This window comes from Babylonia areolata, chromosome 4 (assembly GCF_041734735.1).
Source record: "Babylonia areolata isolate BAREFJ2019XMU chromosome 4, ASM4173473v1, whole genome shotgun sequence".
Classification (NCBI taxonomy): domain Eukaryota; kingdom Metazoa; phylum Mollusca; class Gastropoda; order Neogastropoda; family Buccinidae; genus Babylonia; species Babylonia areolata.
This window is the reverse complement of record NC_134879.1, coordinates 13,048,520-13,062,216: the sequence shown is the minus strand read 5'-3', so window position 1 is coordinate 13,062,216 and position 13,697 is coordinate 13,048,520. Positions and strand designations below refer to the sequence as shown.

The 13,697-nt window shown below is 39.4% G+C and overlaps 1 protein-coding gene across 4 annotated transcripts in view; it reads left to right on the top strand.

Moving 5' to 3' along the window:
- LOC143280876 (gamma-butyrobetaine dioxygenase-like) overlaps positions 1-12,531 on the top strand; it is a 64,798-nt gene extending 52,267 nt beyond the window's left edge. For all 4 annotated transcript variants that reach the window (XM_076585619.1, XM_076585620.1, XM_076585621.1 and 1 more), the window contains 7 exons: positions 4,035-4,159; positions 4,595-4,735; positions 6,842-6,902; positions 7,247-7,300; positions 8,429-8,497; positions 8,931-9,035; positions 11,181-12,531. In XM_076585619.1, coding sequence (XP_076441734.1) covers positions 4,035-4,159; positions 4,595-4,735; positions 6,842-6,902; positions 7,247-7,300; positions 8,429-8,497; positions 8,931-9,035; positions 11,181-11,288 — 663 coding nt within the window. In that variant the 3' untranslated portion in view covers positions 11,289-12,531. The remainder of the gene's footprint in view (positions 1-4,034; positions 4,160-4,594; positions 4,736-6,841; positions 6,903-7,246; positions 7,301-8,428; positions 8,498-8,930; positions 9,036-11,180) is intronic.
- Positions 12,532-13,697: the final 1,166 nt, after the last annotated feature.

Here is a 13,697-nt window from a genome sequence, read left to right as displayed (position 1 = left end):
TACCTGTACCCATATAGTACCTGTCATCAGTCAGAGATAGCGTTCTATCAGTGACGTACATGGGCGAAAATGGTTGCAGTGTGAATAATTATTTTGTTTCGTCAAATGATTTTTACAATGTTATGTCAGATATTTGCGAATTGTGTGTTGGTGATCTTGTTGAATTGGATCATTTTCCTGTTGAATGTCATATTTCATTCCAAAATGAGAATCATTTACAGGAAAGAATGTCTAATACTCAAGTTATAGAAAAATATGTTTGGAATATGGATAGTTGTCAAGAGTTTTTCAGTAGGATGTGTGAAGTTTATATCTAGGAAAGATTCAAATTAGCCGTAGAAATGATTGATGTGAATGATTATAAATGAAGCCTTGGATGTCTTCAATAGCTGAGTCTGTGATTGTGCGATGTGTATGAAGAAGACTATTAGAGTGAATCAAAATTATCAAATTGGTGGTTGGTTTGATGGGGAATGTAGGCTTAGCAGGACGAAAGTTCGTAGATTGTTGAGAAAGTGTCAACAAACTCTAGATAAAGATGACAATGTAAAATTATTACCTATCTTCAGTCAGAGATTGCGTTCTGTCAGTGACAATGTGAAAAGCTCTAAGCAGTGTACAAACACAGTCATTTGCACAACAGGCTGCCTACCTGGGTAGAGCTGACTGACATCTGACTTTTCGGTGCTAATTATCTGTTTCCCATGTCATTTAGTCTAGCTCCTATCGTTTGCACGCATGCATACAACACACACACACACACACACACACACACACACACACCCCTCAGAACTTACAATACACAACTCACAACATACACAACTCACAGCATACACACACACACACATACCTCACAATACACACACACACACACACCCCTCACAACTTACAACACACAACTCACAACATACACAACTCACAGCATACACACACACACACATACCTCACAATACACACACACACACACACACACACACACACACACACACACACACAACACAACACAACACTACACTACACTACACTACACTACACTACACAACACAACACAACACAACACAACACAACACAACACAAAACACACACACACACACACACACACACACACACACACACACAACATACACAACTCACAGCATACACACAGACATACCTCACAATACACACACTCACTCACACACACACACACACACACACACACACACACACATGCATAATTTTACCACAGAAATTTGTCTGGGGCAACTTTCTTGTTGGCATGGGTTCTTTTACGTGCACTGAATGCATGCTATACTGGAACTCAGTTTATCATCTCATCTGATTGACACGTTCAGACCACTACTCAAGTTCTAGAGGAGGGCACATGTGGAATTCAGTCTTGCATCCTCAGATTCTCTCGTGGGTACGTTATCACTAGGCCATCACTCCACTAACCCATCACTCTTGTGTGTGTGTGTTCTAAGAATATCAGAATACCAGAACGCCTTAGTTCATCATCATGTTAATTCACATATACCTTGGGTAGGATCTCAAGGCCTGATCAACGTGTTGGGCTTATGCAGAGGTTCGGCATCATTCTGCTCTCTCTCTCTCTCTCTCTCTCTCTCTCTCTCTCTCTCTCTCTCTCTTGAACTGCTCTTGTGGTGTAGCGTGTATTAATTAATCAGTCTGCGGACTTTGACAGCACCTTGAAACTGAACAATACAATACAATACAATACAATACAATAAACAAACTTTATTGTCTATACTCTGGTACAGAGATTTTCTTTTTGGCAGCAGCACGTGTCCAACATAAGAAGAAACAAATGAATGAAAAATAGAAAGATAATTTAAATGAAAGCAAATGGAAATAGCTATATACAGATATACAGTTTATTGAAATTCACATGCCTCCCCATTTCAGTCAGCAAAGCCGCATTGCACATCTTCCCATGCCACTCACACACATGCCACCCCTACCCATACACACACGCACACGCACGCACACATACACTCTCTCTCTCTCTCTCTCTCTCTCTTTAGATTTGGTGTTTCAAATATTGCTGTTCAGTTTCAGATACTGTAGTAGGAGTGAGTATGTATATATGTGTCGATTGTGCAACCTGGGTAGGGAAGATGAATTGCATTTTTTGCTATGTTGCCCTGCTTTGAGTGACCTCAGACAAAGATTAATTCAACCTAAATATTATAAAGATCCCTGTGCTTTTAGATTTAATGTGCTCATGTCGTCAAAACATGAGCTTACCCAACAAAACTTGGCCATATATTTATATGAGGCATTGAAGAGACTTCAAATTGTTATTTTGTGAATGTTGTTGAATATTGTATTAGCTACTTTTGGTTGATTTGTGATTTGGTTTATCGTGTCAAGCCATTTTCCTTATTTATTTTCTTGTATGACCCCCTTCAGTAAGGGGCTTTGGCCTTAATCTGAATAAAACATCGTTATCATTATCGTTATCGTTATCTCTCTCTCTCTCTTTCACTTCCTCTCTTTCAGTGTGAACAATATTTTGATTTTGTGGATAAAAAGTGTTTTAGGGACTGTTTGGTAAAATTACGGCTTGGTTTGCTCCCAATAAATGGATCATTTTTAGGAGAACATTTAAATGTAATTCAAATTATGCATGTAAATGTTAAAATGTGGTCGAAGATGAAAACCATTTTATAAACAATTGTGTCCATTACAGTAACCTGCGGCAAAAACATCTGAACTCTGAAGGTCAATCGTATGTTCACTTGCTGAAGAATGGTTCTGTTTACAGTATTTGTAAACTTTGTGTTAATATATTTAATGCCCTGAAGATACAACAGGAATTCTGTGACAACAATGATGAAAGTTAGAATTAATTTACTATGCACAAGAAGCACTTTTGTTCTGCAGGTTTAAGTCAGTATGTATTTTACATTTTGTTGTCGCTGCGTGATCACCATATTGTGTACTTTTGACCTCTTTCTAGGGGCTGGAGGCCTGGAGATTAAAGTTTTTGTTCTTGTTCTTGAACTTTCACTTCCTGTCTCTCTCTCACAGAGTATGCAGCTGCTAAGATCATAGTTCAAATAAAAATCCAATATCACCAGACTGAATTTTAAGCCAAAAAGCAGCACTTCCGTAGTTCACAAAAAATAAGAGGCATTTCCAAATATTCACGCTTTTGAACACTACATTGTTTCAAGATACAAAATCGAAGAATATAATGCTAAGATCGCATGTGAAACACACAGCTTCAAAATAAAATGGTTGCCATACTTACCTTTAATTAGAAACAACATATAAAAACAATATTCCAAACCATGTATGGAAATAAAACACAACTAAGTTAGATGTTGAAAAAATGGTGCAAGTTGATATGTAGGGATATGGATATCTATTACTTTTTTTTTTCTTTTTTTTTTTTTTTTTTTTTTTTTGAAGACTTATTTAAAATGACTTATTCAAACATTCTTAGTTGTTTTTACTGAGAATGTTATATGTGTATATCAATTATATGTTGTTTTTTGGGGGGAGGTTTGTTTTGTTGTTGTTGTTGTTGTTGTTTTTAATGTTGTTGTTTGTTTTTTATTTTATTTTCCTATTGTTACTATGTTTTTGTCAGATTTGTCTTTTCTCTTTTCCCAATATATGTATTTATTCATTTATGTCTTCATGTCAATTGTCCATGTGTTATAAAAATGGGAAAATTAAAAAAAAAAGCTTGAAAAAAAAATAATAAGAGGCATCACAGTAAAACAACTTTAATTCATTCATACTAATCAAAAGCCCTAACACAACTTCTTCACTCATCCCACCCCCCATATCTTTCACTCCTTTGGAAAAATACCTACAGGCCTAAGCTTATTCACCACCACCACCACCACCCTCCACACACACACACACCCCTTTCATCCTTCCAGAAATCACGTAAAATTCAATATTGGAAAAAAAAAAAAAAAGTATATAAACACTTTCCTGTATTCTGTTTGAAAATGAATGAATAAATAAATAAAATGTCTGGGGTTTTTTGTTGTTGTTGTTGGGTTCGTTTTTTCCAGGCATTTGATGTGATCAGCACACCCAAACCCATCAATGTGGCCTACAGTAATGTGGAGTTGGACTTTCATATGGATCTCGTGTACTACGAGTCTCCCCCAGGACTGCAGTTTCTGCATTGCCTGAGGTTCGATCATGTGTGTGGGTGGGAGTTGGATGGGTGTGTGTATGAGTGTGTGGGTGGGTGGATGGATGGGTGTGTGAGTGGGTGGGTGGGTGTGACTTCCTCGTGGATTTTGTGTACACTTACTTGCTGGACTACAGCTTTTGCCTTTTCTGAGGTTCAGTTGTGTGTTGGGTGTATGTGTGGGGAATGGATGGGTATGTGTTTTTAAGAGTGTGGGTGTGTGTGTTTGGGTGCGCTTGTAATCGTGTGTGGGTGTATGTAGGGAGTGTGGGTGGGGGGCAGGGGGGGGCAGGATTTGGATGGGTGGGTGTGAGTGTGTGTGTGTGTGTGTGAATGTATGTATCTGTGTGAATGCATGTGTGTGTGAATGTGTGTGTATGTTCGTACATGTGTGTGTGTGTGTGTGTAAATATTTCCAACACACTTTGCTGGCAGGCTTGATGAATGTGTCACCGGTGGGGAGAGCCGGTTTTTGGACGTCTTTCAAGTGGCAGAGGAGTTCCGAGAAACCCACCCTGATCACTTTACCACCCTGACAATGGTTCCAGCCACATTCCAAAAGGTCCACTATGACAGGTGAGAGGAGGCTGGAAGAGGAGTTGTGTTCAGTGTTCCATTACACACACTTGTGATTGTAGACATCTGGTTGAAGCATTGATTTTCACGTTTGAGTGTCAACATTTAAATGTGAAATAGATTTTTTTTTTTTTTTTTTTTAAAGGTTGATATGGATTTTTATATAGCATCTATCCTTGGTCGGAGATCAAACTCTAAGTGCTTTACAAACACAGGGTCATTTGCACAACAGGCTGCCTACCTGGGTAGAGCTGACTGACGGCTGCCATTTGGGTACTCATCATGCATCTCCTGTGTCGTTCAATCAGATTTCAGGCACACACACATACACACTCAGACATGTAACATTTTACGTGTATGACCATTTTGTTTATTTACCATGCCATGTAGGCAGCCATACTCCATTTTTGGGGTTGTGTATGCTGGATATGTTCTTGTTTCCATAACCCACCAAACTCAGTCACAAGCAGGTCTGCAGATATGTTGACCTTGGGAGATCAGAAAAAAATCTCCACCCTTTACCCACCAGGTGCCGTTACCGAGATTCGAACCCAGGACCCTCAGACTGATAGTCCAATGCTTTAACCACTCAGCTATTGCACCCGTCAGGTAGGGGAGGAGTTGTGTGGTGAGTTGAGGGAAACGGGAGAGATGGAGGGTGATGGAATCAAAGAAGAGTAGGTGAAATAAGTTTTTTTTTCACTTTCACTTTCTCAAGGAGGCGTCACTGCATTGGAACAAATCCATATATGCTACACCACATCTGCTGGGCAGATACCTGACCTGCTAGCAGCATGACCCAGCATGCTAGGCAGGCCTTGAGTGCATGCAAATGTACTTGTGTACCTTTCAGAGTGGATCCCTTCTGCAGAATTTGGCCAGAGAACAACACTTTTGTTGCCATGGGTTCTTTTTCAGTGCACTAAGTGCGTGTGCACTTCGGACCTCGATTTATTGTCTCGTCCAAATGGCTAGATGCCATTTTTTTTTCTAGTCAAATTGGAGAGAAAGAGTGAAAGCGGGATTTGAACCCAGACCCTCGTAGCAGATAAGTGTCTTGACCATTCTGCCACCCTCCTCCTCTGAGCGTATATGGATTCACCCGAACACAGTGGCACCTCCTTCAGAAACTGAAGCTGAAGGTGAAATGAATATCTGTAGAATGAAAGAACAAGGGAAGTAGTTAATTTAAGGAGAGAAACCGCTGATAAAAAAAAATGTAAAAAGTCAAAAGCATTGGCATTCCCAGTGACTGTGGATGGTGAGAGATAATGGATTCTGTGTGACAGAGTAACTAAGACGATTGTTTTGACAGAGTCGCTAAGACGATTTTTTTTACCAGATACTGGTTTTTCATCAGCAAAACCATTTTACATGTTTTTCCAATTGAATTTTTAAAGTTTTAATAGTAGAACCGCTAAGACTGGTATGTAGGGCACTATAAACATCACCTTTGCATTTTCTGTCCTGTTGATACGAAAAAAAATGTCAGGGGATTTCACTGCACAAATGCCAGTGCCAGATTTATCATACAAAGTTTCCGAAACAGGGTACTGAAGAAGAATATGTTCAACAGATATTGTCCGCAGATGTTGCATTTTCCTTTCTAGATGGAAGGATATTTCTCTGCAAGCACAACTCATGGCTGATGTCCAACATTTGCAGTCAAAGCAGCTCCTGGGGGAGAATTTTCCTTTTCCATCCCCCTCCTCTGTGTGTGTGTGTGTGTGTTCATGTGTGTGTGTGCATGCATGTGTGTGTGTGTGTGTGTGTGTGTTCATGTGTGTGTGTGCATGCATGCATGTGTGTGTGTGTGTGTGTGTGAGACTCACTCTTTTTCTCACTGTCTCTCTCTTTTTCTCTGTTTCCATTTTAATCCCAAAACTGTTTGCTAAGTTTAGACCCTAAGTCTTAAGCAAAGCAGTCTTTTTCTTTTCTTTTCCTGTCAGGCAAAGCAAAACTGATTTATCTTTTTCATTTTCTTTTCCTGTCAAAGCTGTGTCAGTGAGCACAGAAAAGTTGTTAATGAAATAAAAAAAAAATGTCCATTTTACTTGAGAATCTAGCGGTACTGATCAGTATTGTTCTCTCTTCTTCTTCTCCCAGAGACTACCCAGTGGAGATGAAGTGCCAGAGGCCACACATTGTTCTCAACCATTATGATGAGGTAATGTTTTGGAAAGGTGTGAGGAGGTAACATCATTATGATGAAGTATGAGGAAGTAATGTCATTTTGAATGTCACTGTGTTGTGTTGTATTGCAGTGTGTTGTGTTGTATTGTATTGTATTGTATTGTTCTAAATTTTGTAACAGCAGGTTTCTCTGTGTGAAATTTAGACTGAGAGCATGTTGCTGCAGTGCTCATTTTACCAAGGTATAGTAGCCAAGGGGTTAAACACTTGGAAGAACTTAAAGCTTGCCTTGGTAATTTTTTTTTTCCTGTCTTTTTCATCTTGCTTTTGAAATGGATTCAGAAGACTCAATTCCTATACTACACCATAATGTTGCAGATTGTCGGCGTGAACTGGGCACCTGCCTTTGAGGGACCGCTGGCTGTGAAGCAGGTGAATCAGTATTCACAGTCCTTCCTTATAGATATTATTATGAGTAGTAGTAGTTCTTTTTTATGTATATATCTATTATTTATTTATTTATTTACTTATTTCTTTTTTTTTTTCTCAAGGCCTGACTAAGCGCACTGGGTTACGCTGCTGGTCAGGCATCTGCTTGGCAGATGTGGTGTAGCGTATATGGATTTGTCCGAATGCAGTGACGCCTCCTTGAGCTACTGATACTGATACTTCCTTTTGTTGTCAGAGATACACTGTTCAGTGGTGCGAAGAAACATAAACAATTTACTGTTAAACAGTTTAAACATTTAGAGACAATGTCGAAGGTACCTGTACTTTTGATTACAGAGGATATTCATTTCTCAATGTTTTTTGATGTCACCATTATTTTCTTTTATTCACATGAAGGGAGGGAGGTTGTAGTGATGTACTCTTTTTTTTTTTTTTTTTTTTTTGCTGTTCAGTCATTTGCACTGTTTAAGTGGCACTCCTCCTATGCCACTCACTCCAAGTCCCCCCCCCCCCCCCCCTCCCCATATAATACCACATCCGGGTTTGTCTCTCACAGTCTCAGCATTGGCAGTCCACAGGGAACTATTGATGTTAGGTCTTAAGGAAGGCACGCACCGGAGTAGGCCTTTGTACCTGATGCATCCACAAACTGTCAAGCTCATAATAAAGACTGGCAACAAATGAATGACAGATTCATCATGTCAGCTGTTCAGTATGACTGCTGTGCTCATTGATAACAAAACAACAAACAAACTTGTATTGCAGAACATGAGACAGTATGTTCAAATGATGCGTTGCAGATGCACAGCTTCAAATGTCCATATTTGTAAGCATGACACTGTAAATGTTAGCCATAAACACCCACCAAAAAAGCATTGCTGTTGATTGTTAGGTTTTCCTCTACATTTCCAGAAATAGCTTGCCAGTAATGAATTATCCAAGACAGCAGATAAGCACGAAGCATGAGAGGTTCTTTGTAAAGAGAAAAGTATATCCTATAGATAGATGAATAAGTAGGTACCACATAACTAACCTTATGGATGATGTTGTTTTAATTGGTGGTTGCATTGCCTGATTTCAAGGAGTGTGTGTTTCATGCTGTCTTCCAAGGAGGATGTGATGCCATACTATGCTGCCTATGAAGCCTTTGCAAAGGCAGTCAAGTTTTCTCCTCACATTGTACGTAGACCTTTTGTGCATAGTTGTCAACTGTGCTTATGCATGTGTTCATGAGAGAGAGAGAGAGAGAGAGAGAGTCTTCTGTATACTTACGCATGTGTTCATATGAGAGAGGGAGGGAGGAAGAGGGAGAGAGGGGGAAGAGAGAAAGAGGGAGAGAGAGCATGCATTTTATATATCTTTTTATACAACATTCCTCAACATCTTCATTAACTGAATGTTTTTGTGCTGAATTGATTTATTCATGTGTTGATGTTTTTTAGTCCTTTAAAAAAAAAAAAGATTACTCAAGAATTTGTTTGATTCAGATTATTAATGTTCATCTCAGTACATTTTAATTTCATAGTGAGTAGTTGGTGGCTATGGTCTTAAATAAAACATATCCAGGCAATCATTTTTGTCTTGGTCAAACATGTTCATATTGATATGACAGCTGGAGTACCAGCTGAAACCAGGTGACCTTGTCATCTTTAACAATCGCAGAATTCTTCATGGCCGCAGAAGTTTTGATCTGAACGGAGGAGTTCGCCATTTGTGGGTAATGTGATAAGTACACTATTCTTTTTTCCACATCTCTCATGAACAAAAGTATGTGCAGATTGCATAATCATGTGTAGGTTTTTAAACTGACAGCACTGACACTTCTCAACGCTTTACAGGCACCTTCAGGTTTATTTCTCTTTTCTACTGCTCTAGTTTAACTTTCCTGACCAACACATGTGTGACATGAGCACAGGAAAAGGTAGTGGAAGTAACTGCTAAAATAGCATTGGTCCAGGCACTTTCAGGGGGAAAACCTGCACCCCACACTCATATGGCACTGCCAAGGCTTGAACTACAGAGCTCACAGACCAGTGGGACAAAAACCTGCACCCTCCACTCAAATGGCACTGCCAAGGTTTGAACTACAGACCTCACAGACCAGTGGGACAAAAACCTGCACCCTCCACTCATATAGCACTGCCAAGGTTTAACTACAAAGCTCACAGACCAATGGGACAAAAACCTGCACCCTTCACTCATATAGCACTGCCAAGGTTGAACTACAGAGCTCACAGACCAGTGGGACAAAAACCTGCACCCTTCACTCATATAGCACTGCCAAGGTTGAACTACAGAGCTCACAGACCAGTGGGACAAAGCGTCTAGTGCGGTGTGACCACTCAGCTGTCATGCCCATCAGGAAGGGGGGACTGTCTCTGCATAGTTGAAACTTCATTAATTCACTCGGGATGACAAGTTTTCTCCCTTGCTTTTCCCCAGACGGCCCATTTGTAAGGGTTTGGAAACAAATTACAAAAAATACAAAATACCGTGTAAGAAAATGAAACTTTCAGAACTGGTTTATTATGTGCTGAGCTATTACATAAAAAAAAAAAATCAAATTTCTCATCTTATTTTTACAGTTTTGCCATATGTAGAAAATACTGCCAATTTTTCACCCCGAATCACCATACCCATGCTCGCTTTCTGCATTAAATTCGCTTTCTTCTTCGTCATCATCCACCTCTTCAATGTCCGACCCTTCAGTTTGTAGCAATTCAAGTACTTCGGCAACCCTAAAACGTTGGCGTCACTGCCTTGTTCGCTTCACAACATTCTGAGCAGAGCCCACTTTGCTAACAGGCTGGCACGCGAGCAGACGACAGGTCAGTGACTTTGTCAGCATGTGTGCGAGACGGGCCACACATCCCAGGCTGACCAATCATACCATTCGATTGTGGAGTGACCCAAAATAGCGCACTCTGCTTGGCTAATCACAAAATCACGTGTACAGCGCATGATGGAATTTTACTTTCGGAGAATGCTATTCCACTCCTTCGTCCGAATCCGAATACGTTTTGTGTAGGAATGCGTGAGCATTCCTTCGTCCTGAAAGAGTTAACCACTCAACTGCTGAACCTTGGTGCAGTGAAATCAGTGTGGCGCAAACTTGAAGTGCATGATGAACTACTTCCTGTGTGTACTGTTAAGTGGAGTGCTTGATGTAGCAGAAGCAAAGTAACGCAGTCCAAAGAGGAAATAGTTCAAATAAAGAATGACGACAGAAACCCTGACCTGTAAGCTCAGTTCTGTCACTGCGAGATGAGCCTTCACTGACAAGCATACTTGTCAGCAGCAGTCAAGGGGTTAATGTAGAAATGCATTTCTCTGTATCCTAATAAAACACAAACTGAACCCCATGATCCCACGGTTGCAGAAGGGAGCAGAGGGTTAGTGTAACGACTTCTGCTTTTGTGTGTACGACGCCTGTCAAATACATCCTGTTTATGCAGCAGTCTCAAATAAATTAGTGATAATGCACCCACTGTTCGTAATTATGTACATGTACAAGTAGATTCAAAACTGCCTATCTTTCTGTGTCTGTCTGTCTCCGTCTCTCTCTCTCTCTCTCTCTGTCTCTGCCTCTCTCTCTATCTCTGGGCTGGATTGGGGTGAGGGGTGTGTGGGGCAGGGGGAGCATGTACATTTGCTAATCTCATTACCTTGACTAAACAAATATACATTTCATTTTGTTTAGTTTTGTTTCACCTCCCCTCCTTCCCCCCCCCCCCCCTCTCTCTCTCTCTCTCATTCTTCCCCACCTCTCTCTGTCTCTCTCTCTCTCTTTCTCATTCTCCCCCACCCCCACCCCTTTCTTTCTCCCTCTCTCTTTATAACTCATTCTGTTTTTCTGTAACAGGGATGCTACATAAACATCGATCACTTCAAGAACCGAGTCAGTGTCCTCACCCGTCTGCAAGGGTCTGCACAGCCTGTGAAGCGGGTTGGAAATCAGGACTGGTTCTGATGAAGCCAGACTGTTGTCCACCTCTGCTCGGAGTGTCATTCTCCATGAGATCTTCAATAAGTAGACCATGAATCATGCTGACATTAAATTGTGTGTAAACCAGTACTATAGATACAAAATACATTTTCTAAGAGCAAGATAAGATAAGATAAGAATAACTTTATTATCTCCAACTGGAGAAATTTGGTCAGGTGCATTATCACAACATAGACAAGTAAACAACATGGGGACCATAACTGTAAAAGTCAACAACAGCTTGTACGAATATTACAAAGATACAAATGTAAAAAATATCACATACATTGTTTCATACATACATCCACACACTGCAGGTAATAACTAGTATTCTAAATGTAAAAACAGAAAGAATTAAGAAACATTATTTGAATATAATTATAAACATAGCCTACTATACTGCACATTGATTATAATAGACAGGTAAGATAAGAATAAAGATGAATTGCGGAAAACCACAACCAGATAATCAGCACACACCCGCACCACCACCCCACCTCCACCCCACACCCCACACCCCACACACGCGGATTACTTGATTAAACAAGAGTAATAAACATATGTTCTCAAATAAAAGCATTTCACATATTCGCTTTTAAAAACATTGCAATTAATTATTACATCGTAATTATTAAACAGAAATATATTTAGAGGATAAGTTGGATTTACAGAAATCGGAACAATTATGCAACAGTAGAAGATACTGTGTAAACAGGTGCTTTGGGTTGTCTGTTTCATCTGTTACGTTTTGTCTCTTGCTTTTGCATTTATTTTCAATTGTTTGTTCTGTTGTTGTTTTCTACGCTTTGACATATCTTATATTGTACATTTTGAACCAATGGAGATCAAATTTGATGCACTGATGATTTCCAAAGCTGCTTGCATAATGTTGGTTTACTTCGCGTTTGCTTTGATATGTAATAATCATTATGTAACCTATGTCAGTAAAAGATTCTGTAAACAGTTTAGTGTATTTTCTTTATTGTGTTACAGAGTTTCTTATGTGCAGTAGTGGTGACTAATTGCAGTAATCAGCATACATTGCCTTAACTTCTAAAGGGCTCGTTTTTTGAGTCAAGCAATTGCACTATGACATTGTGGATGTGTGGCAGTGTCTTTTACTGTTTTATAGTGAAAGAGTAGATGAATAGTAAAGAAAAGTGGGCCATCAAACTGGTGCCCTAAATATTAAATGTACAAGTATGAATAAACAGTGTCTTGACCAAGACTGCCTCTTGTTAATGTGTATGTGTGAGTGCATATCTGTTTGATTAAAACGCATTCCTTTTAAACTTTATTTTTCAACAAGTTATTTTCAAAGCTACACACGAAGTCAACCATAAATCTCATCTTACAAGTCTGTCTTTCAGCTACCTAAGTCAAGCAATACCAACAGTCCATTTCACTCCAAGATTACATTAATCTAATCTGAAAGATTCAGTTACCTTTTTCGCTTGAAAGTGTGGAGGATTGCAAACAAATGAAACAAAAGAACACAACAAACATGAAAAACAAATAATACATAAACTTTGTCAAACAACATGTTTACTGCAAAGATAAACTGGAGAAATGAAACAAAAGAACGCAGCAAACATGAAAAACTACTAATCAATAACCTTACCCTATAAATCTTCTTGCTCTTCAGAATGTGCAGTCACATTCAAGGCATTTTGAAATGATTTATGGAACTGTCAAGAATATCTTCTCTTCAAAGAAATTGTTTGAGAAAATAGTCTGTTCAGTACATAAGGAACTGGAATTCATGGTGGCGGTGGTCTTTTTTCAACAGTCTGAGAGTTTTGTTTTGTTTCTTCTTCTTCTTGTTTTTCTGTGGTAAAAATACATTTGCAGCATGGAGAAAAATCACCCTTGCCTTCTAGAAATCTGTTATGACTAAAGAGTAATACAATACAATGCAATGCAATACAATACACTAAAACTGTAAACTGTAAAGGTAGCATGGACTGCCAATGCTGGGACGTTGTGTGGGTGAATTTGGATGAATGATAAGAAAAAGTGTAGTTATAATGAGCCTAACTTGGTAATGAGTGTTTATGGGTATGAGTTCTTTATGTGGACCAGGATTTTTACCCCCAGCCCCATCCCCACTCCACTAGATCTTGAGCAGTTTCCTGGGTGTCAATCTTTCAGACGAGATGATGTACCCAGGTGCAGAGCTCAGAATGCTCTTCACGCACATAAAAGAACCTAAGGGAACAAAAGGGCTGGCCCTGGCAAAATACTGTAGAAATATCCACTCTGATATTTTGAAACAAATACACATGCAGACCTTAAAAAATATATATATATATATAATATATATATATGAGAGAAAATGTGGGTGGTGCTGTACACTGTTGATGCACTCTCCCTGGGGACAGCAGCCTAACTTTC